At 43.1% G+C, this 23,175-nt stretch overlaps 1 protein-coding gene across 1 annotated transcript; it reads left to right on the top strand.

The window, feature by feature from the left end:
* The first annotated feature begins 21,443 nt into the window (after positions 1-21,443).
* LOC138079757 (olfactory receptor 10AC1-like) lies at positions 21,444-22,421 on the top strand. Its single transcript, XM_068972440.1, has one exon. The coding sequence runs from the start codon at positions 21,444-21,446 to the stop codon at positions 22,419-22,421; it is 978 nt and encodes a 325-aa protein (XP_068828541.1).
* Positions 22,422-23,175: the final 754 nt, after the last annotated feature.

Raw genomic sequence — 23,175 nt, 5'->3', positions numbered from 1 at the left:
GATGTGTGCAGTGATGAGGAGAAAAATGTGACAGAATCTTATACAGAGACCAATTCAAACTTGGGGATTTCAGGACAAGTTAGGCAGACCTGAGCACATCTGATGGCTGAGAAAGGAGCCAGGGGAAAGGGAGAGACGGAAGAATCTAGAGAGTCAGAGAACAAGGAGACATGGCCTTGGGAGTGAAGACAAGGATTGGGAATGAGATACATATTGGAGTGTTCTTCTCCAATACATTTGGGAGAGGAAGACCATGGCTCTTTTCTGAGACAGAATAAGTGAAGGGCTCAAATTCTAAGGAGATCAATTTTGAAACACCTAAAGATTTTACTTGAATGGTTTCAATATTCTCAGTAAAAATGTATTAAGTGAGATAATATATGTAGAATACTTGGCACCAGGTTTAATGTATAATTGTTTGACATATGGTGGTCCTTCAGTTCAGTTCAGTTCAGTCACTCAGTCATGTCTGACTCTTTGCAACCCCATGAATTGCAGCACGCCAGGCCTCCCTGTCCATTACCAACTCCCAGAGTTCACTCAGACTTACGTCCATCGAGTCGGTGATGCCATCCTGCCATCTCATCCTCTGTCATCCCCTTCTCCTCCTGCCCGCAATCCCGCCCAGCATCAGAGTCTTTTACAATGAGTCAACTCTTCGCATGAGGTAGCCAAAGCATTGGAGTTTTAGCTTTACCATCATTCCTTCCAAAGAACACCCAGGACTGAGCTCCTTTAGAATGGACTGGTTGGATCTCCCTGCAGTCCAAGGGACTCTCAAGAATCTTCTCCAACACCACAGTTCAAAAGCATCAATTCTTGGGTGCTCAGCTTTCTTCACAGTCCAGCTGTTTTTCCAGTGGTCATGTTTGGAGGTCCTAGGAGACTGAATATGTTGGTAGGAGCAGTGATAGTAAGAACAGCAGCAAACATTTACTGACTGTTTACTATATTCCAGGAACTTTTCTAAGCTATTGTTTTAGCAGTGGTGGTGGCATTAGAAGGAGCAGCAATGGCAGGAATCAGTAAGAAATATCAGTGTAAGAATAAGGGGAGCAGAAGTAAGCTCAAGACAAACAGAAGAATGTTGGTTCACAGGGAAGCTGTGGCAATTTCATCACTGAATAAGCAGACTATTATTAAGCATCTGTAGGAACTCACTTGAAGGTTAGCCAGGCACTGGTATTGGGAAAGTTTGGTAGGTGTCCAATCAGAAAGTAGACTAAACAAACAAACAAACAAAAAATTAGTAGAAGGAAATAAATCATAAAGATCTGAGCAAAAATAAATGAAAAAGAAATGAAAGAAGCAATAGTAAAGATTAATAAAACTAAAAGCTGGTTCTTTGAGAGGATAAACAAAATTGACAAACCTTTAGCCAGACTCATTCAGAACAAAACAGAGAAGAAACAAATCAACAAAATTAAAAATTAAAAAGGAGAGGTTACAACAGACAATGCAAAAATACAAAGAATTATAAGAGACTATTATGAACCATGGTTTTTCCAGTGGTCATGTATGGATGTGAGAGTTGGACTGTGAAGAAGGCTGAGCACCGAAGAATTGATGCTTTTGAACTGTGGTGTTGGAGAAGACTCTTGAGAGTCCCTTGGACTGCAAGGAGATCCAACCAGTCCATTCTAAAGGAGATCAGTCCTGGGATTTCCTTGGAATGACTGATGCTAAAGCTGAAACTCCAATGCTTTGGCTACCTCATGCGAAGAGTTGACTCATTGTAAAAGACTCTGATGCTGGGAGGGATTAGGGGAAGGAGGAGAAGGGGACGACAGAGGATGAGATGGCTGGATGGCATCACTGACTCGATGGACGTGAGTCTGAATGAACTCTGGGAGTTGGTGATGGACAGGGAGGCCTGGCGTGCTGGGATTCATGGGGTTGCAAAGAGTCGGACGCGACTGAACTGACCTGAACTGATTATGAACAACTATATGGCAATAAAATGGATAACTTGGAAGAAATGGACAGTTTCTTAGAAAAGTTCAACCTTCTAAGACTGAACCAAGAAGAAATAGAAATTATGAACAACCCAATTACAAGCACTGAAATTGAAGCTGTGATCAAAAATCTCCCAAAAAACAAAAGCCCAGGACCAGATGGTTTCACAGGAGAATTCTATCAAACATTTAGAGAAGAGCTAATGCCTATCCTTCTAACATTCTTTCAAAAAATTGCAGAGGAAAGAACCCTTCCAAACTCATTATAAGAGGCCACCATCACCCTGATACCAAAACCAGACAAAGACAACACACAAAAAAGAAAACCACAGGCTGATATCACTGATGAACATAGATGCAAAAATCCTTAACAAAATTTTAGCAAACAGAATTGAGCAACATACCAAAAAGCTCATACACCATGATCAGGTTGGGTTTATTCCAGGAATGCAAGGATTCTTCAATATATACAAATCAATCAATGAGACACACCATATTAACAAATTGAAAGATAAAAATCATATGATAATCTCAATAGATGCAGAAAAAGCCTTTGACAAATTCAGCACCCACTCATGATTAAAACACTTCAAAAATGGGCATAGAAAGAACTTACCTCAACATAGTAAAGGCCATATATGATAAGCCTACAGCAAACATTATTCTCAATGGTGAAAAGCTGAAAGCATTCTCCCTAAGATCAGGAACAAGGCAAGGGTGTCCACTTTCACCACTATTATTTAACATAGTTTTGAAAGTCCAAGCTACAGTAGTCAGAGAAGAAAAAGAAATAAAAGGAATCCAGATCAGAAAAGAAGCAAAGCTCTCACTGTTTGCAGATGACATGATACTGTACATAGAAAACCCTAAAGATGGTTATCAGAAAATTACTAGAGCTAATCAGTGAATTTAGCAAAGTTGCAGGATACAAAATCAATACACAAAAGTTGCTAGCATTTCTATATAATAACAATGAAAAATCAGAAAGAGAAATTAAGGAATCAATCCCATTCACCATTGCAACAAAAAGAATTAAATATCTAGGAATAAACCTATACCTAAGGAGAAAAAAGAACTGTACACAGAAAATTATAAAACACTAATGAAATAAATCAAAGATGACACAAACAAATGGAGAGATATTCCATCTCCCTGAGTAGGAAGAATCAATATTGTGAAAATGACTATACTGCCAAATGCTATCTACAGATTCAGTGCAATCCCCATCAAATTACCAATGGCATTTTTCACAGAACTAGAACAAAAAATTTCACAATTCATATGGAAACACAAAAGACCCCAAATTGCCAAAGCAGTTTTGAGAAAGAAGAATGGAGCTGGAGGAATCATCCTTCCTGACTTCAGGTTATACTACAAAGCTACAGTCATCAAGACTGTATGGTACTGGCACAAAAACAGAAATATAGACCAATGGAACAAGATAGAAAGCCCAAAAATAGAGCCATGCACCTATGGGTACCTTATTTTTGACAAAGGAGGCAAGAATATACAATGGGGCAGAGACAGTCTCTTCAATAAATGTTGCTGGGAAAACTGGACAGCTACATGTAAAAGAATGAAATTAGAACACTTCCTAACACCATATACATAGATAAACTCAAAATGGATTAAAGACAAGAAGCTATAAAACTCTTAGAGGAAAACATAGACAGAACACTTGATGGCATAAATCAAAGCAAGATCCTCTATGACCCACCTCCTAAAGTAACGAAAATAAAAACAAGAGAACAAGTGGGACCTGATTAAACTTAAAAGCTTTTGCACAGCAAAGGAAACTGTAAGCAAGGTGAAAAGACCCTCAAAATGGGAGAAAATAATAGCAAATGAAACAACAGACAAAGGATTAAATTCCAAAATATACAAACAGCTCATACAACTCAATGCCAGAAAAACAAACCACCCAATCAAAAAGTGGGAAAAAGACATAACCAGACATTTCTCCCAAAAAGACATACAGATGGCTAACAAACACATGAAAAGATGCTCAACATCACTCACTATTAAAGAAATGCAAATAAAAACTACAATGAGATTATCACTTCACACCTGTCAGAATGGTCATCATCAAAAAGTCTACAAACAATAAATGCTGGAGAAGGTGTGGGGAAAAGGGAATGCTCTTGCACTGTTGGTGAGAATGTAAATTGATACAGCCACTATGGAAGACGGTATGGAGATTCCTTAAAAAAAAACAGGAATAAAACCACCATATGACCCAGCAATCCCACTCCTAGTCATAATACCCTGAGGAAACCAGGATTGGAAAAGACATATGTATCCCATTGTTCACTGAAGCACTATTTACAGTAGCTAGAACATGGAAGCTACCTAAATGTGCATCAACAGATGAATGGATAAAGTTGCGGTACATATACACAATGGAATATTACTCAGCCATAAAAAGGAACACATTTGAGTCAGTTCTGATGAGGTAGATGAGCCTAGAACCTATTATACAGAGTGAAGTGAGTCAGAAAGAGAAAGATGAATATCGTGTTCTAACACAAATATACAGAATCTAGAAGAATGGTACTGAAGAATTTATTTACAGGGCAGCAATGGAGAAACAGACATAGAGAACAGACTTATGGACATGGGGAGAGGGGAGGAGAAGGTGAGATGTATGGAAAGAGTAACATGGAAACTTACATTACCATGTGTAAAATAGATAGCCAATGGGGATATGCTCTATGGCTCAGGAAACTCACACAAGGGCTCTGAATCAACCTAGAGGGGTGGGATGGGGAGGGAGATGGGAGGGAGGTTTAAGAGGGAGGAGATATACGTATACCTATGGCTGATCCGTATTGAGGTTTAACAGAAAACAACAAAATTCTGTAAAGCAATTATCCTTCAATAAAAAAAATAAATAAATAAATAAATAAGAAAGTAGGTTAGTGGATTGGATGAAATTGGGATAAGTAGGCAGTCACACTGAGGAGCGCATGGCAACCCACTCCAGTATTCTTGCCTGGAGAATGCCCGTGGACAGAGGTGCCTGACGGGCTACAATCCATGGGTCACAAAGTGTCGGACATGACTGAGAGATTAACACAGCACAGCACAGGCAGTCATACACAAGCAAGTGTACAACTACAGTAGTTAAAAGGTTTAGTAGATGCTATCTTAGAGGAGTGTTGGTGATATTCATGAAGCAATCATCTCTTTGCTACTAGTTAAGCAAATGGGTGGAAACAATCAACAATGTATGGTTAGTACAACTTAAGGGCTGAAGTCACTGAAAATTCAGCAGAAGATGAATGGACAGGAAAATGAGGGATGAGGTTTGATGCTATTGCTTCATGTAAAAAATGAATTATGTGACTGCAATGAGGCCGAAAATATTGCCCTCATCCCCACGCTGCTGCTTAGTCGCTTAAGTCATGTCCAACTCTGTGCGACCCCATAGACAGCAGCCCATCAGGCTCCCCCGTCCCCGGGATTCTCCAGGCAAGAACACTGGAGTGGGTTGCCATTTCCTTCTCCAATGCATGAAAGTGAAAAGTGAAAGTGAAGTCATTCGGTCCTGTCTGACTCTTAGTGACCCCATGGACTGCAGCCTACCAGGCTCCTCCGCCCGTGGGATTTTCCAGGGAAGAATACTGGAGTGGGGTGCCATTGCCTTCTCCCATCCCCACACTACATAGCCTTTATTATGAGAAATGATCATAGATGGTAAAAGGAATCTTAGAAATTTAACAATATTGACACTAATTTCTGATATGAATTGGTGATGTCCAAAAGCTCACATGAGAAGACTGGTTAACAAGGGAAGGATCAATCATTATTTGATATTAATTAGCTGTAACAAGTATCTTTCCCATTCCCACTCATTTCAGAGGATCAAGGGAAAAACTACTTCTCAGGGAGTGAGACAAGAAACTAACTTGACCATAATCACTTAGTGGCACAATAGCATTATCGATCACACAAGGTTCTTCTTTAAGATTCTTATTCTATTCAGGTACTCACTTGTGTGTTTAATTAAGATACCTGGCATTATGCTACATTTATTTTTCTTACTGTTTTTGACTCATTACATTTGGAGATTTATTAATGTAGACATATTTAATTCTAGTTCGTTACTTCTAACCCCCTGCATGTGTATGCCTCTGTGCTCACTCACTTAGTCGTGTCTGATTCTTTACAATCCCATGGACGGTAGCCCACTAGGTTCCTCTGTCCATGGGATCTGCCAGGCAAGAATACCAAAGTGGGTTGCCGTTTCCTTCTCCAGGGGATCTTCCTGACCCAGGGATCAAACCCGAGTCTCCTGCATTTCCTGCCATGGCAGGTGGATTCTTTACCACTGAGCCACCAGGAATGCTCAGCCCTCTGAATGGTATTCCAGTATTTGCATATAGCACCATTTCCTATCTCTTTCTCTGCTAGTGAGCACTCATGTACCACCAGTTCTTTGTTGGTTCCAATTATGCGACAGTAAACATCTGAGAACTTATCTTTCCTCTCTTTATAGAAGAGTATGTGTGGGGTAAATTCTCAGGAGTGAAAACACAAAGACATAGACTTTGAACGTGGGAGAACTTCACAAATATCACTAAGCTGTTCATAAAAACTGCACAAATTATACCTCCACTCTCACCGCAGGAGGCCTCCTATTTCTCCACAACTCTACCAGTACTTTATATTGTCTGGCATTTTAATTTTTGCCAATCTGATGGCTATAAATGGGTTTCTCATTTATTCTTGCTTGTTTCATTTAATAGTTTGTTTAGCATCTTATAAGTGGCAGATGTGATGTTCAATGTATTAAGCCATCTGGCTGAGGTGGGGGTGTAGATTCAAACTCATATTTGGTAAATAGATTATCTCACAAACTGTGGGAAAATTATTTTAAACTTTTTAAATAGGTCAAAAAGTATCTCATAAGTATCTCTTAAGTTTCAAAAAAAAAAAAAAAAAAAAACAGGGGGAAAAACTTCAGTGGGTTACATTTTCCACCAAATGGTAACTAGTTACCATGGAAGGTCCTTGGCTTGGAGTCTCCTAGTGAGAATGTGGAATCAATGGAGATAAACAAGTGAGATGCTGTCTTCATGTAACCCCAGCTTCCTCACTCTTCATGTCTTAGCTCAGCATTGTACCTGCTCTGATTAGTAATTTTTATACAAACCCCTTGAGAAATAGGACAGTTCTGCTTTTGTTTCTTAACAAAAGACAACTGGATCCCAAGAGGCTGATGTGAAGACAAAATGAAGGCCAAGTACTCAAGTCATCCAGGGACAATGGAGAAAGATGAAGGAGGGGCAGCCCGGCCATTTAAATGTTATTGTGGGTGGTTTAGTCACTAAGTCGTGTCTGACTCTCATGACCCCATGGACTCTAGCCCGCCAGGCTCCTCTGTCCATGGGATTCTCCAGGCCAGAATACTGGAGTAGGTTGCCGTTTCCTTTTCCAGGCGATCTTCCTGATCCAGGGATTGAACCCAGGCCTCCTGTATTGCAGGCAGATTCTTTACCAATGAAGCTACAAGGGAAGTCCCTGAAACGTCATTATCTCTGGCTAAAGGCAATGCTGACAATCTCTTCAGTGATTCCTTATTCATTCAAAGTTCTCTTCTTGAATAGCTTAATCACATCCTTTCTGAATTTTTCTTCTTGTCTTTTAGAAAATTAATTAGTGATAGTTCCTTATATAACTCAAGGTTTTTTTTTTTATTATTGATGTACAAGTATCACTACCTGAACCATCATTTCTACTTATATTGGTTGTCCTTTGTTAACCAAAATATTTATTTTTAATATAGTCAAACCCACCAATTTTTTTTTTTACCAAGTTCATGTGAATTTTGGGGTCTATTTCTGAGGTGTCAATCCTTCACCAAATGCCTATTTTTTCTTATACAAGTGTATATCAATGTGTTTTACTAATCGTTGCTTTGCAGTGTGTCTTAATATCTGAGGGGGTACTCATTCCCTTTCATCCTTTCCTTAGTCCAAAATCTTACATTTTTCTTAGTTATATTATTTTTCGATATATATTTAAACCAATGTACTAATTTGCTGCACGATTCCTATCACAATTTTTATTGGAAATGCATTTGATAATATTAAATTTGGAAAAGGTGGCATTTTCACAAGGAAAAAAAAGGCATTTTTACCCATTCATGAATTTGGTAATTGTCTACCTTTATTTAGATTTCCTTTTTTGTCCTTTATTAAAGTCTTCTAGTTTTTATTTATAAATCTCTTGTGTGTTTCATTAAATTATTTCCTACATATTTTATGACTTGTGTTGCTACTGTATTGGTATCTTATTTTTATTATATTTTCTAATTGATTATTTCTGGTTTAGATTAACTTTATTTATTTTTATGTTAATCTTATATTGAGAAATCTTGCTGAACTTTCTTCCTGGTGTGACTCATTTGCCCATTAATTTTCTTGGACCTTAAATGTAACTGATCACATCATCAGCAAATAATTATAATATATCCTCCTCTTTATCAATTACTATTTTTTTTCCTTTTGTGTTGGCTAGAATTCCAAGTACTGTGTTGCTAAGTCTTATTCCTGACTTTACAAGAAGTGCCTTAGATTCCATTAAATACATTTGTTGTAGAATTTTTATATGTAGTTTTTATTAGGTTATAAAGTTCCTCTAGCTTCCTAAGAATCCTCATCATTTTTTTCAAATGTATTGAGATAACTTTGTTTTTCTTTACTCAACCAACGTGAAAGTAAACTTATAGATTTTTCTGAAGTTGAATCATTTGTATATCCCTGAGAAAATTGCCCCTTGGTAAAAAAAAAGTTTTTTTAAAAAATGTTAAATTTCCCTGGATAATATTTAACTGTTTTAATCTATAAAATTAGTGTATATGTTTTACACAATATACTAATGAGAATTATTTTAATCTAATTTATGCAACTATCATAAAATGAGTTGGGCAATTTTTCTTTTTCATTTTCTGGAAAAACATATAATATATGTGGATTATATGTGTTCATGCTCAGCTGTGTCCAACACTTTGCAGCCCTATGGACGGTAGCCCTCCAGGCTCCTCTGTCTATGGAATTTTCCAGGCAAGAATACTGGAGTGGGTTGCCGTTTCCTTCTCCAGGGATCTTCCTGACCCAGGAATTGAACTCAAATCTCCTGCAGCTCCTGCACTGTAGGCAGATTCTTTACTGCTGAGCCATTGAGGAAGCCTAATGTGGATTGTATAATTTATAGTATATTTTATTTGCATTTATTATTATATTTATATCCCCTTGAAACTCTGGTAAAATCCACCAGTAAAAGAATTTTCCATGGGAGTAGTGAGAAAGGCAGAGGGCTTATGTTTTCAGTAGCAATTCAATGTTATTAATGATCATAATTGTATATAAAATTATTATTTCTTCTTGGGCCAGTTAGGCTTTTATTTTTAGTTGTGTGTCAACTACAACCATAAATACTTTTTAATAATATTATCTTATTATTTTTAATCTCTGCTACATCTATTTTAGCTTCTACCTTTTTGTTTTTTAATTCATTTGTATCTTTTGTCACTTTTCCTCAGTGAAAATATAGAAATGTATGTCTTTTTATAACCTTCAATCAACGTGAGGTTTTGTTTATGGTCTGCTCTGGTTTTTTTCTGTGCCTTTGATTTGTTAATCTAGCATTACAATTTCATTTATTTTTGATACTTGAAGTTTACTCTATTACCCTTTTCCTTTCACTTATATTTCTATAAATTTACCCCCAAATTTTGCGAAGCCCCCAAGGAAATTAACTTTTCCTCCCCAGGGCCATAGATATTCACCAAACTCAATAGCCTAACTTGATCTCTTCTCTGCTGAAGCCAGAAAGAAGAAGTGTCTTTTCTCCCTAGAAACAGGCCTCCCTCCAGTCAATTTGCAATCTGGTGACAAATGGCTGTGGAATGTGGAGATGATGTAAGTATTTCCAGTCTCTGTTCAAACACAGATCCCACATGATTCCAAGTCTGAGAAAACTCACCCCAGCCCTCCGAGCAGGGACAGAGGCACCACCACTCCGAGGAATCCCTGGGCCCAAGCAGACAATCCCTGTGTTGACACAACCCTTCAAACAAAGCCAGACTCCAGCCAAAGAAAATGTTGTGTATAAAACTCCAAACCCCTGTCACTGGTTAATTTTGCTTCAGGTCAGGGCTTATCCATCCTGCAAATTATGTCCAAGAGCCTCTTGGCGCTGTTTCCAAAATTCTGAACCATGACTACACTGCTGTTTATGAATAATACCACCACATCCGTGAGTCCTGATCACTCAGGAGGCCTGCCCAGACTGAGTCCCTTCCCAGCTGCTTCCCTCCTTACAGGGAAACTACGTGCATCAAAAGAATGCCAAGGGGAGGGCACTCTACACGCTGAAGCTCAGTGCCAGGGAAAGGCCAGCTCGCGTTCTCTACTGGAAAATGCCTTGACCGTGGCTCTTCAACATCATAATAATTATAAGTGACATTTATGGAGCATTTTAGGAATTATAAAATGTTTTCATAAGTAAGATCTCATCTCCAAACAGCATTTTACATGTCAATTATACCTCAATGAAGTGCAATTTTTTTAAATAAAGTGTCATTTTTTAAAAGAAAGAATAAGAGGAGAGAAAATACAGACAACAAGGACACACAACTTTCCTGAGGATTTTCTCCAAGTACAAAGATATCAGGGCTAGAAAGAAAAATGGGATCAAGAAAGATTTTCTTTAAGATGGGAGAAATATCAGTTTGTTTAATTACACATGTACGAGGAATCTAAAGTAGTCTAATTCTTAAAAGAAGGAAATACTATAGTGCTTGCCATGGGCGGGGGGGATGGAGGAAATGGGGAGTTGTCATTCAAAGGGTAAAATTTCCAGCTTTGTTTGGTAAACAACTTCTAGAGATCTGTTGTACTACATTGGGCCTATAGATAATAACATTGTATTAATGCACTTCAAATTCTGATAAGACAGTAGGTCTTATGCTAAGTGTTCTTGCCATAAAAAAAAGAAGAAGAAGAGAAAGACAGACCCAAAGAAACTCTGGGAGTTGTTAGGCATGTCTGTTCCCTTAATTATGGTGATGGTGTCACTGGTGTGTGCACATGTCCAAATACATCAGATTGAACAAATTAAATGTGTACACGTTTTTGTATTTCAATTATACCTCAAGAAAACTATTTCAAAATAAAATAAAATGTCCAAACTCTGTTAATTAGACACAGGAATTATCATTCTTACGTTTAAGTCATGTGAGCTAAGGCTCGAAGAAGGTAAATTACTTCTTCAGTATACTGAGCTAAACAAACAACACCAAATTTGGGAAAGAAATCTAGAATTTTGGAACCCAGAGTTTTTGTTTCCAATTCTTTCCTTCTCCCTGGGATTTGGGTTCTGCCCTCACTTCCGGCCTCTGGAGCAGCTCCTTATACTTTATGAAGAAGGGGAAATGGGAAGGGAAATATGCCTTGCTCCCTGTAAGGCCATCATTCAACCCTCCACATTACCTTTAATGGAAGAATTATGTAGAGAGTGAAACAATTGCTTGTTATCAATGGGGAAAGACATCTTACTATCATGGAATCATTTTCCATGTAAATATTCCATGACTGCTGCTGCTGCTAAGTCGCTTCAGTTGTGTCCGACTCTGTGCAACCCCACAGACGGCAGCCCACCAGGCTCCCCTGTCCCTGGGATTCTCCAGGCAAGAACACTGGAGTGGGTTGCCATTTCCTTCTCCAATGCATGAAAGTGAAAAGTGAAAGTGGACTGCAGCCTACCAGGCTCCTCCATCCATGGGATTTTCCAGGCAAGAGTACTGGAGTGGGGTGTCATTGCCTTCTCCAAAATATTCCATTGTGGAGATGTGCAAATCTGTGATGAACAGACACAAGCATTTGATTTACCTGGCTGAAAAATGGAGACTGTAGCCTTGCTACCATGCTCTCCCTTTCTGGTCTCTTTTCATCTTCCTAAACCTTTAACTTTGGAGCACTCCCTTACTCAGTCTGGGGACCTTCCCTTTTCTCTCTCAACTTTGCTCATTCCCATACTGATCTCATCGAGTTTCATGACTTAAAGTATCACCTATCATTGATGACTTCAAATCTACACCTCTAGCTTGAACCTGTCCTGTGAAATGCAGATCACACGTCCAGCTGTTGATTAGACAGATCCACTTGGACATCTAACAGACATTTCAAACTTAACATGCCCCTCACTGAATTTCTGACCGCTCTTTCTCCCCACAGTCACTGCACCTGAGGTCTTCTTCATCTCAGGTTAAGATGCCTCTATTCTTCCTGCTTCTCAGGTGAAAAATCATTCTGACCCCTCTCTTCCCTTCACATCTCATATTCAATCCATCAGAAAATTCTGCTGCCTCTACATTTAAAATGCATTATAAAAAATATTAATAAGTCAAGTGTATTCAAAACCCAACCTTGTCTCACCACTTCTATTGCTTTTCTCATCTAAATCATATTATTTTTTTTCATCCTGATTATTGTATTGCTGATTTCTGCTTCCAACCTGGCCCTCTAAAGTTTATTCTCAGCACAGCAGCCAGACTGGGTGTTTTGTTTTGTTTTTTAATTTTTGTCTTTTTTTTTTTTTAATAGTTATTTCGGCCAGTTTCTCACAGTTCCCTGCAAGGCGCCCCCTACTGGCCGTCCACAGCTTTTCTGGCCTCATCGGCCACTCTTCCGTCCTCGCTCCACCCCAGCCACCCTGGGCTCCTCTTTGTAGCTCAGACCTGCTCCCCCATTCAGTATCTCTCACTGGCTAATTCTTCTGCCTGGAATGCTGTTCCCGCAGACATCCAGATGATTCACTGCTGTACCTCCTTCGAGCTTTGCGTCAAATGCCTCCTTCCCACTAAAGCCTTCTTGAGCATCCTATTTAAAATTTCATGTCACCCCCTCACACTTCCTAGCCTCCTTTATTTTTCTCCATTGGATTTACTTTCAAATACGCCATCTAATTTATCTAATTTGGCTACTATCTCTCTCATCTCCCTGAAATGTAAGCTTCGTGAAGACAGAAATTTTTGTCTATTTTGCTCCTTGATCTACACGCTAGTACTTAGAGCGAAGCCTGGCACACAGTAGGTACTCAATAAGCGTGTGCTGAATTGTTAAAGTACAAGTGGGTGGGTGAATGGACTGGGACAGATGACCTCTAAGCCATACGCGGCTGGTGCACATATGCATATGGATAGGAGGGATAATAATAAAAAAATCATGAGCAAGTCTTCAGCCCCCAAACTTAGAGGGACCTGCCAGTGTTGTCAAGTTCATGCTCCATACCCCCAGAGTCAAGTTCAAGTTCCTACTCCAGAGTCAGGAGTATCCTTTGGTGGAAATGGCCCAGGGTAGTTTCTTGGGGTCCTTGCACACATGTGAGAGTTAAAAACAATCCATTCATGCATCTTAACAGCCATCTTCCTGTCCTAGACACTGGACAGGCTAACACATCTCAGACCTACGGACTTGATCCTTCTCCACAGGTTGTAGAACTTCCCCCTGGTCCAGCATGCACAGATGGGAATGGGCATTGCTGTGATAACAGAGGAGCATGGAACACTCCAGGGAGTGAGTGGGCACCAGTGGGACAAGGGTATCCTGGGCAGGTGGTCAGGGTGAAACAGGAAGCTGTTTCTCTCTGGACAGCTGCAGAGCCACTGTGAGTGCGCCAAGCCCTCCTAGGTGTTCAACCTTGAGGAGGGATTCTGTGACGAAAGAATTCATCACAGGATCCTTTCGCTCTTGCCCTCCCTCTGGAAGGGACTAGTATATCCCTCTCCTCCCCATCGCCCCAGCTCTCCAGGGATATAAAGCAAGCTAAGGTTATAGGACCGACCGCACACAGCTAATCAGAAGCCGCCGTGGAAATCCCCTCCGGGTGCTCACCCTTCTGCAGCCCCTCCACCCTCACTTGTCTCCTTTCCAGCCCTCCTCCTCCTCCACACCTGCTCGCTGCAGTTCTGGAGTCTGCTGTTTCCATTTTGCCTGTGATCTCTCTAACCTCCAGTCACCATGATCTGAATCTCCTGTCCACCCTTGTCTCTGAGCCCAGGTAAGGAGAAGCCTGTGGGGTAGGAGGGCAGAGGATGAGAAACGCCAAGAGCAGAGCATGGAAACTAGGGACTCAAAATGCTTCCCAAGTAGGTTTGCCCTGGAGAGACCACTTCTTCTGAGAGAAAGAGCCCCCTCCTTAGATCAGATCCGCTGCCCCCACAGCAGTAAACCCTGAGGCACTCGATGTTCAAGGTGTTGTCTCCTGTGGAGCCCTTCAGCCCCGGGTGCCCTGAGGTGGGGAGGGGGCTTGAGAAAGGTGAGGTGGCCACAGATGCCAGCCCTGCTAGCTTCTGCTTCTATTTTTATTGAATGGCCTTTGCCCAAATGCCTCTCTTCTGCCTCAGCTTTCTCATCTAAAAGGGAGAGAATTCTATCTTATCAAACAAAGAGAGGTGTTCACGGTGAGAGACATCCAACGATATTTCGGTTCTCTAGAATGACATGTAAGAATAGAATGGAAGAAAATATGCTTTTTCCAACTCCTAAGCAGAAAAGAAAGTACTCGAGAACATCGTACCTGTGATTATCATTTTACTTCGTGGAACACAAAAACTTGACCTCTGACAATGCCATGACAGGGAAGCTTCCATGGACGCCTCCCATACCGGACAAAGAATGAAATCCCTGGGCCCCAGACATACCAACCACAGGGCCTCCCCTCGAAGAAGACCCAGGCCCCCGTCAGAGCCCACGTTTGGGCTGGCTGAATTCTGTGCATTCTACCTTATTTCCTCCAGGAATTTGTTGCTCCTTCTCAGCAACCACAGGAGTCTTCTAAAGCAGGAGGATGGTGGGGGGATGTCCCATTGGAAAAAGGTCCTGAAGCTAAAAGTACGCACACAACTCTTACAGATAATGGTTTTCCTGAGATGCCTGTGACATTCTGAGGCAATATTCCAAAGAAATCAGCAGCTCTGTCTTCTAATAGGTGGCTGGCTCAGGAAATCAACATTTTTCCTTAACCATGGTGGGTTTTTTTTTTCCATTTTAATGAATCATGAAAATATCCTGACAGAAGAGAGGTAGCTTCAATTTCTTCACCCATCTCTTAGTCCCAGCTCTCTCAGTCTGTGACCAAAAGAAACAGTCTTCTGGGTTTTAGGGGGAACTCTTTATTTTGTAGCACCAGGTGAAGTTGGAAATTAAAAATATTTTCCAACCTACTAAAACCAACTTCATGGAAAATGATAGTTGATTTTCAAAAAATTTTTGAGAATAAATTAGACTTTTTATAAGAGTGAAAATGCAAATATTTACTCAAGTAGACAGAGTAACTGACCCTAAGGCCTAGAATACTTTTAAAAAATGTAACATTGTAAAGTAACTAGCCTCTAATTAAAACAAATAAATTTATATTTAAAAAAATGTAACAGCACAGTGATCATACATTTATGTGTGATAAGCTGACCTTCATGGTCCCAGAACTGGGACAGTCTCCTTGCCAGACAATTTTGATGTTGAAGATTTAAATGCTCATTTTTGAAGCATATCCCTCTTCCTCTGGTGGAAGAGATATTAATTTAAATGGGTTCTGCTTCGTTCAAGGAGTTTCTTTAAAAGCATTAAAGGCAGAGAGCCGGCTCTAAAATCAGCAGGACTCCTAAGTTTGTACGGTTCAAAGCTCCTCTCCAGATGAAAGCGGAGAGACCGGCAAGCCTGAAATGACACTTCACTCAAAGTTCTAATCCCACTATTGATTTTTGGAGAAAAGAGAACTAACAGCAGCAACTATTCAACAAACAGCGGAACTCTTAACACAAGTGCACACATTGTCATGATTCTGAATTGTCAGGCAACTGAGGACAAAATGCTGACCAAATGCAAAACCCAAGGTAACATATTGACCCAGAGCAGAACTAAAACGTCCAGAACTGTGACCATCATTTTAAGAAGGGGTCCAGAGCAGACACAGGAAATATCAAGAGCATCTCATTTTTATAACATGTAGAAGGGGAAAAGCAAGAATGTTTGTATAAAGAAAACATTCCCCATTAAATCTACTTAAATGCTTTTAGGGGATAAAGATGCCAAAAAGAAACTAGCAAGGACTTCTTTTATTTAGACTTTCAAAAGCCTTTGACAAGCTATCTTACCAAATTTAGTCATGGGGACTCAGTAGACTGCTTTATCATGTAAGAGAAACTGGTTCACAAGGCAGAAACATGCCAGGAAGGAGGCTCATATCCCAGGGGTCGAGGCTGAGATCATAAATGGTTGGAGGAGGGAGCACAGTGAAATCTCTACAACCAAAGATGATATTTAGCTCCTTTGAGTAAAGAAATTACCAAATTGATGCAAAAATAAACACACACACACACACACACACAAAGATGTAATTTTGCATGACAAAGCATGAAAAAGGTAAATGAGGTTTTTTTGTAAACAAGTTTTTAAATTTAGAACACAAATCTGAATCTGAAATATATAAAAATGTAAATGTATGATAATTAATGAGGTTCACGTTACCTGTCATAAACCAAGGAAAAGGCCGATGACATAGGAAAAAGAGTTATTATAGCAATTACAGCTGTCAGTTGCTCTGCAGGTGGCACCCATGGGCTGACATGATGCTGTAGAAGTTGGGTGAAAGCATGGTGTGATTAATAACCATCTCTTCATGACTGCTTTGAGCCCAGCCCTGTGCCGTGAGCTTCCTTTGTAGGATCCCTAGGAATTAGACACCGTTACCTCCGTTGAGATGTACAGAGATGGAGAATCAGGGCAACTGAGTACCTCAACCGCAGGTAATGTGGCCAGTAAGTGACTGAGCCAGGATTTGAATTCACAGATGTCTTCTTCCAAAATCTGTACAGGCTTAGAAAGATGATGGGAAACCAAAGAGGAAAAAAAAGTGGAAAGAGAGAGAGGTGGGGGAAAGAAAAATGATGATGAAGATAGACAGAGACTTATCTATTATGACTATCTCTGCTTTTCTCCCCGTGAGAAAACCATTCTTCCCTAAATCCAGAATACTATGCACACCTTTGTTTCATGGATCCCAGACAATCAAGGGATGAGGAGATTTTCGTGATGGAAAGATGAATATTCAGAGGAAATGTGATCTAAGCTCGTCAAGGCATGAAGGACAGAGATGAGAATGCTTTCAGTCTTGTTGTGCGTGTACTACGTGTGGGTTTTGTGCTAGCTTTTACATGTTATCTCACAGAATCCTCACGTGTCCCTCCTTTGCTGTCCCCATTCAACATAAGGAGGCAAGGTTTCAGAATGTTAATTAACTCGTCCACAACCTGAATCGAGCATCAAATATCAAAGCAAAAATTTAGACTTTCTACTTCACTGAGGATTAAGGAAAAGAAAAAAAAAAATCTTTCCGGCCAGGCTTCTCTGTCCATGGAATTTTCCAGGCAAGAATACCGGAATGGATTGCCATTTCCTTTTCCAGGGGATCTTCCTGACCAGGGGTGGAACCCGCCTCTCTTGTGTCTCCTGCATTGCAGGCAGATTCTTTATCACTAGCGCCACCTGGGAAGCCCTTTGAATGCACAGTGTGTATTTCTCATAAAAAGATGCACTGGATGAAAATAGATTGCAGAACATTTTGTGTAAATTCATAAGCCAGGTGCTCATGACAGGTTATTAAGTCAAATAATGGAAATTCAGGCATATTGAGAATTCTAAATTTAATTTCTTATGGGACAATGATCTGATTTTTCTGTGACCTCTCCCCTGGTGTTTTTGTAAACAATAATACTAGATCCATGGACTCAGGTCTACTCGGGAAGACAATTCTGGCAGCAAACAGAACCATCAAACAGGAGTTCTGAGTCCAGCTCTGCTGCCAACAGATAGTGGCGAGGCCCCAGGCTGGCTACATGACCTCTCTGCAGCATCCCTTGCTGTAACATGAAGATCTGGACCATCTGACTTTCAAGTTAGTTCAGTATCATATTTTATGGAATCTTCAAGAGGGGCCTGACCTGCTTGCCTTTCAAATCTCCCCACAACCTCTCCTTCGAAGTGCTTCATCTGGCTATTAAAATGACCAGCTAAAAACATCATTATTACAGATGATTTTATTTATTCTACATAGTGGAAAATCAAATCCAAGATCTATGTCCCCAGCCCAACCACATCCAGATGTTCTGAGCCACCAGGCAGCTATTAATCTGTGAGTGCTCCACAGAGCCTTATACAATCAGGAAAGCAGGTCTGCCAGGACAGTCACAATAGGAATGAAGAACGTCAAGCCTAAGTGGAAATTCTTTTTAAATCTGCTGTCTTAGATCATTTGTATGTCTGCTTACATCCACATGTCCTCAAGAGAAATGTCAGCAGAGGGAAATTTGAGGGCAGAAAGGTCTTGGAGGGTGCAGGTAATTCCTGGGCAAGGCGGGGTGGGAGATGTGGGTAGAGGAACAGAGAGTGTCTTATGCGAGAAGAATTTTCAGGAGACTGATAAAGAGGGAAGACGGTTATAGGGGATAAAGCCATGGACTAGCATGGACTAGATTGCTGGAGAGAAAACCCGGCTTTATTGCTAACTAGCTTCATGACATTTAATTCCTTCAGTCCTCAATCTGTGTGTGTGTGAGTGGGAGGTCGCTCAGTCATGTCCGACTCTTTGTGATCCTGTAGACTGTAGCCCACCAGGCTCCTCTGTCCATGGGATTCTCCAGGCAAGAATACTGGAGTGGGTTGCCATTTCCTTCTCCAGGGGATCGTCCCAACCCAGGGATCGAACCCAGGTCTCCCACATTGCAGGCAGACACTTTATCCTCTGAGCCACCAGGGAAGTCCTCAATTTACCTGTTAGATAAGCACAATAAGAGCTCACCTCCCTCATCAGATTGTTGCTAGGGTTAAGTGGGTTAAATGTATGGAGTCCGTACATGCATTTGCCTGACACTCTCTCAGCTATGGTTGTTGAAGAGTGAGACTATGGCCCTTCTGGCCCTGAAGGAGGACGGTGAGGCTTTCTTTTCCCTCTGTAGCACCTCCTATTAGGCGGGAGCCTGGTTTTGAACAAACTACTGCACTTGTAAGAGTGTGTGTTCTCCTTCTCCCTCCCAGGGAAAAGACTTTCCTAACATACATTCCTAGAGATTGTGAGAAATCCTCCCAAAAACTCTAGACAAAGTAGAAACACTCCCCAGTCTCCTTTAGATTGAACTGAGCTGTCCGGCTTGCTTTCCATGTTTGTAAACATGACGCGCCTTGAGCTTAGGGTTACTGGAGCCACTACCCAGCCTTTCACAACATCTCCATTTCTGTGAAGCATGCACGTGAGGGGGAAAGAAATGGACTGTTTGTGTCTCTCTGCCCTCCACCCCCTGCTTCTCGAAGGAGATGAAGAGGAAGAAGTAAAAGACGGAGGGGGTCACCAGAGGCAGAGTGAAGAGAGCTGGTCCCTGCAACAGCTTCGTCCTGCCTGAACCTCCAGGACACTAGGCTTCTGTCTCTTGGTCACACCCACAGCTACAACACCTGGCGGGGACGAGGCTGCCAACTCAACACAGGTTTGTTAAATTTGTTCAAATGACTGAACACAGCGGGGCGAGGCAGGGAATGATAGGAAGTGATTCCACGTCCCTCAGACCCACCCACAACCCCACCCTATTCCTCCCCCATCAATGCAACAATGCAAACATCTGTTTCAAGGCATTCCCCTCAGATGACAAAAAAGAGCACAGGCTGACACTGATAGATGTAAATCCCCAGAACTCTCTTAAGGAGCATCAATAGCAAAGAGCAAGCTCTTGGCATTCCTTTCCGTTCTTGTATTCAGTTTACCTGTTGCCAGCGCCCCAGTTCTATTTCTGCTGCACTCTGTAGTATAACAACAAATTCCACTTTCAACACCGATTAGAAACAGTGATTCAAGGGCACTGAGAGGAAATAATAGCTGAGCTTATAATTTAAATTAATTTAAAAAGAGATATTATTAATGACTATTGGAAAAATCAGACGTCCTCCTCTAGTTGGCACGGCTCTGAATTTCTTACCACTTGATGGTCCCTGACTCTGAAGGTTTATAACAATTGCAGCCAACATACACGCTATCAATGCTCCCCACTGTTGCCTGTAATGAGTCACCGGATAATACTCAGAGGCTCTGTTCTGACAGCAGATCTGGAATGTAATGCTACCTCCGAAGGGCAAGTTAGAACAGATGTACATGGCTTTTTGTCCTGCTGACGCAGTACTAATAAGACTGTTAGGATGTATTGTTCCAGATGGGCCCGGTCAGGGCTTTCCGCTAACCATCGGCTGCTGTCTGTGTCCACCTTAACACCAGGCACAGACTCGGGTCTCTATTTAAAGCTGAATCAGTATGGATTGACTGACTAATGCCAGGGACGTTTCACATCCTCATATAGGGTCATGGGAAGTTCTGGATTCAATCTCAGGAATGCAGATTCTGATTCTAATTATCTGTCAACAGTTAAGCCCTTTATCCTGTCCCTCCCCAGATTTTTTTTTTTCTCTTTAAAATTATGAGGTTGAATGAGATGATGACTAAGGTCTTCATCTGCATTAAAGCGAAGTCTCTCAGTCGTGTCCAACTCTGTGACCCCACGGACTGCAGCCCGCCATGGAATTTTCCAGGCAAGAATACTGAAGTGGGTTGCCATTCCCTTCTCCAGGGCATCTTCCTGACCCAAGGATCCAACCCAGGGCTCCTGCATTGCAGGCAGATTCTTTACCTTCTGAGCCACTAGGGAAGCTCTATGTTTTTGTAATTCTGCGGTACAAGGAAAGCAACTCAGAACTAGCAGCACAGGGCAGGAAGGAGGAAACAGAAGCAGAACCTATAGAACTCTTTCCCACAGTGCCTGCCTCTGGGCAGCCAGCTGAGGCTGAGGTCGACTAATACTGGTGGCTATACAAGACCCGCAAAGCAAGTGGAGTCTGAAGAAAGGGTGTTCTTCCTAGGTGGAGGTCAAGAGGGATGCAAAGTAAAGAAAGGGTCTCAAATCAAGGTTTCTTTACAAACAGCATGTTGAGAAAGGAATTGTAAGAATTCTAGTCCAGAAGGCAGGAAAAACTGGACCAATTTTCAGAACAAGACAATAAGATGTTCTCGGTGGCTCAGAGGGTAAAGAATCCACCCGCAATGCAGGTGACCTGGGTTCAATCCCTGGGTTGGAAAGATCCCCTGGAGGAGGGCATGGCAACCCACTCCTGTATTCTTGCCTGGAGAACCCCCAAGGACAGAGAAGCCTGGGGGCTACAAGCCCATGGAGTCACAAAGAGTCCAGCAGGACTGCGCCAATAACCACATGGGGAGGGAGTTGGAAATAAACACACCAACCCGCCCCCTCTCGGCGCCTCTACTGGCTCCTACCCTCTTAATTCCATCCAGCCCTTTCTTCACCAGCAGGGCCAGAGGAGCGGAGCCCACAAACTCCCCCTTCTCCTGCTTTCCCACAGGTGCCTCTGGACCTGGACAGGTGGGTGCATGGCCAGCCCCAGCAATGCCACCCTGCCCCGGGGCTTTCTCCTGCAGGGCTTCGCCGAGTTCCCACACCTGAGGCCAGCGCTCTTCCTGCTGCTGCTGGCCCTGCACCTGGCCACCCTGAGCGGGAACCTGCTCATCTTGCTGGCGGTGGCCTCCGCGACCAGCCGGCCGCCCATGCACCTCTTCCTGTGCCAGCTGTCAGCCATCGAGCTCGGTTACACGCTGGTGGTGGTGCCCCGCACTCTGGCCGACCTGGCCTCGCCGAGCCTGGGCCGAGGCAGCCCCATCTCCTTCCTGGGCTGCGCCGTGCAGATGCAGATGTTCGTGGCCCTGGGCGGGGCCGAGTGCTTCCTGCTGGCCACTATGGCTTATGACCGCTATGTGGCCATCTGCCACCCGCTCCGCTACGCAGCGGTGGTGACCCCCGGGCTGTGCGCGCGGCTGGCCCTGGCCTGCTGCCTCGGGGGCCTGGCGGTGTCCGTGGGGCTCACGGTGGCCGTCTTCCACCTGCCCTTCTGCGGCTCCCGCCTGCTGGTGCACTTCTTCTGCGACATCACCGCGCTGCTGCACCTGGCCTGCACGCGGAGCTACGCCGAGGAGCTGCCTCTGCTTGGCGCCTGCCTGCTGCTGCTGCTGCTGCCCTCGCTGCTCATCCTGGCCTCCTACGGCGCCATCGCCGGCGCCCTGCGCCGCCTGCGCTCCTCGCGGGGCCGCCTCAAGGCCGTCTCCACCTGCGCCTCGCACCTGACCGTCACTTTCCTGCACTACGGCTGTGCCACCTTCATGTACGCGCGGCCCAAGGCCAGCTACTCCCCGCAGCGAGACCGCGTGCTGGCGCTGGTCTACACCCACGTGACGCCGCTGCTCTACCCGCTCATCTACAGCCTGCGCAACCATGAGATCGCAGCGGCCATCTGCCAGGTGCTGGGGCGCTGGCGACCCCACCAGGCCCCGGGTCAGGAGGGTCTGTCTGTGTGAGCCCTGATCGCAGGCAGGGGCCAGGCCAGAGTGGGCAGCTCTGCTCGGTCAAGTTTCCTCCATCAACACGTGTCTGCGTTGTGGAGTGCCCGCAGGGAACTCAAGAACCAGATTCAAGAAGAGAGAATCTGGAAGCGTGTCCGCCTAAGACCCTCCCAGCAGTGGCTCCATCCTCCCCCGCTCCCATGTAGAAGAGAACCCTAGACCCCCACTTAGCGGCTCCAGGAGTATACCTGTCGAGTTCTTCCCACGTGCTGGGCCAGGGCAAGACCGTGGGCTTGGGGTGACAAAGAAGCCACAATGCATGCCCCAGAGAGCTCACAGGGAGAGCGGAGGACGTGAGGAGTAAACAGGAGATGGGTGGAGTGGGCTCAGGCCAGACCTTTCCTGGGGAGAGCAGAGTCAGGCGAAGCTTCCTGGGGGACAAAGATGGCTCGGTGGAGAACTGGACAATGGGAAGAGGTCAGCCCGATGAAGAGGAGAGTGAAGACTGCTCCAGATAGAAACGGTTAAACAGGGGTGGGGGCATTTGGGGGAAGGACCTCTGCAAAAAGCTGAAGGGTTTGAGTTCATGGGAAAATGTAATAGTTTGCCCCTCCTTGTGTGGCCACTCTGGCCGCAGCGTGGAGACTGGATTGGAGACATGGAGACCCGTGGAAGCTGCTACCATATTCCAGGAGAGAGGTGATGGAGTCTGGATCGGAGTCGTGACACTGTGACTAAGGGACAAGGAAAGACCCAAACGATATGCAGG

Source organism: Capricornis sumatraensis, chromosome 5, assembly GCF_032405125.1.
Source record: "Capricornis sumatraensis isolate serow.1 chromosome 5, serow.2, whole genome shotgun sequence".
NCBI lineage: Eukaryota > Metazoa > Chordata > Mammalia > Artiodactyla > Bovidae > Capricornis > Capricornis sumatraensis.
Note: the sequence above shows the minus strand (reverse complement) of the source record. Positions and strands in the feature narration are given on the sequence as shown.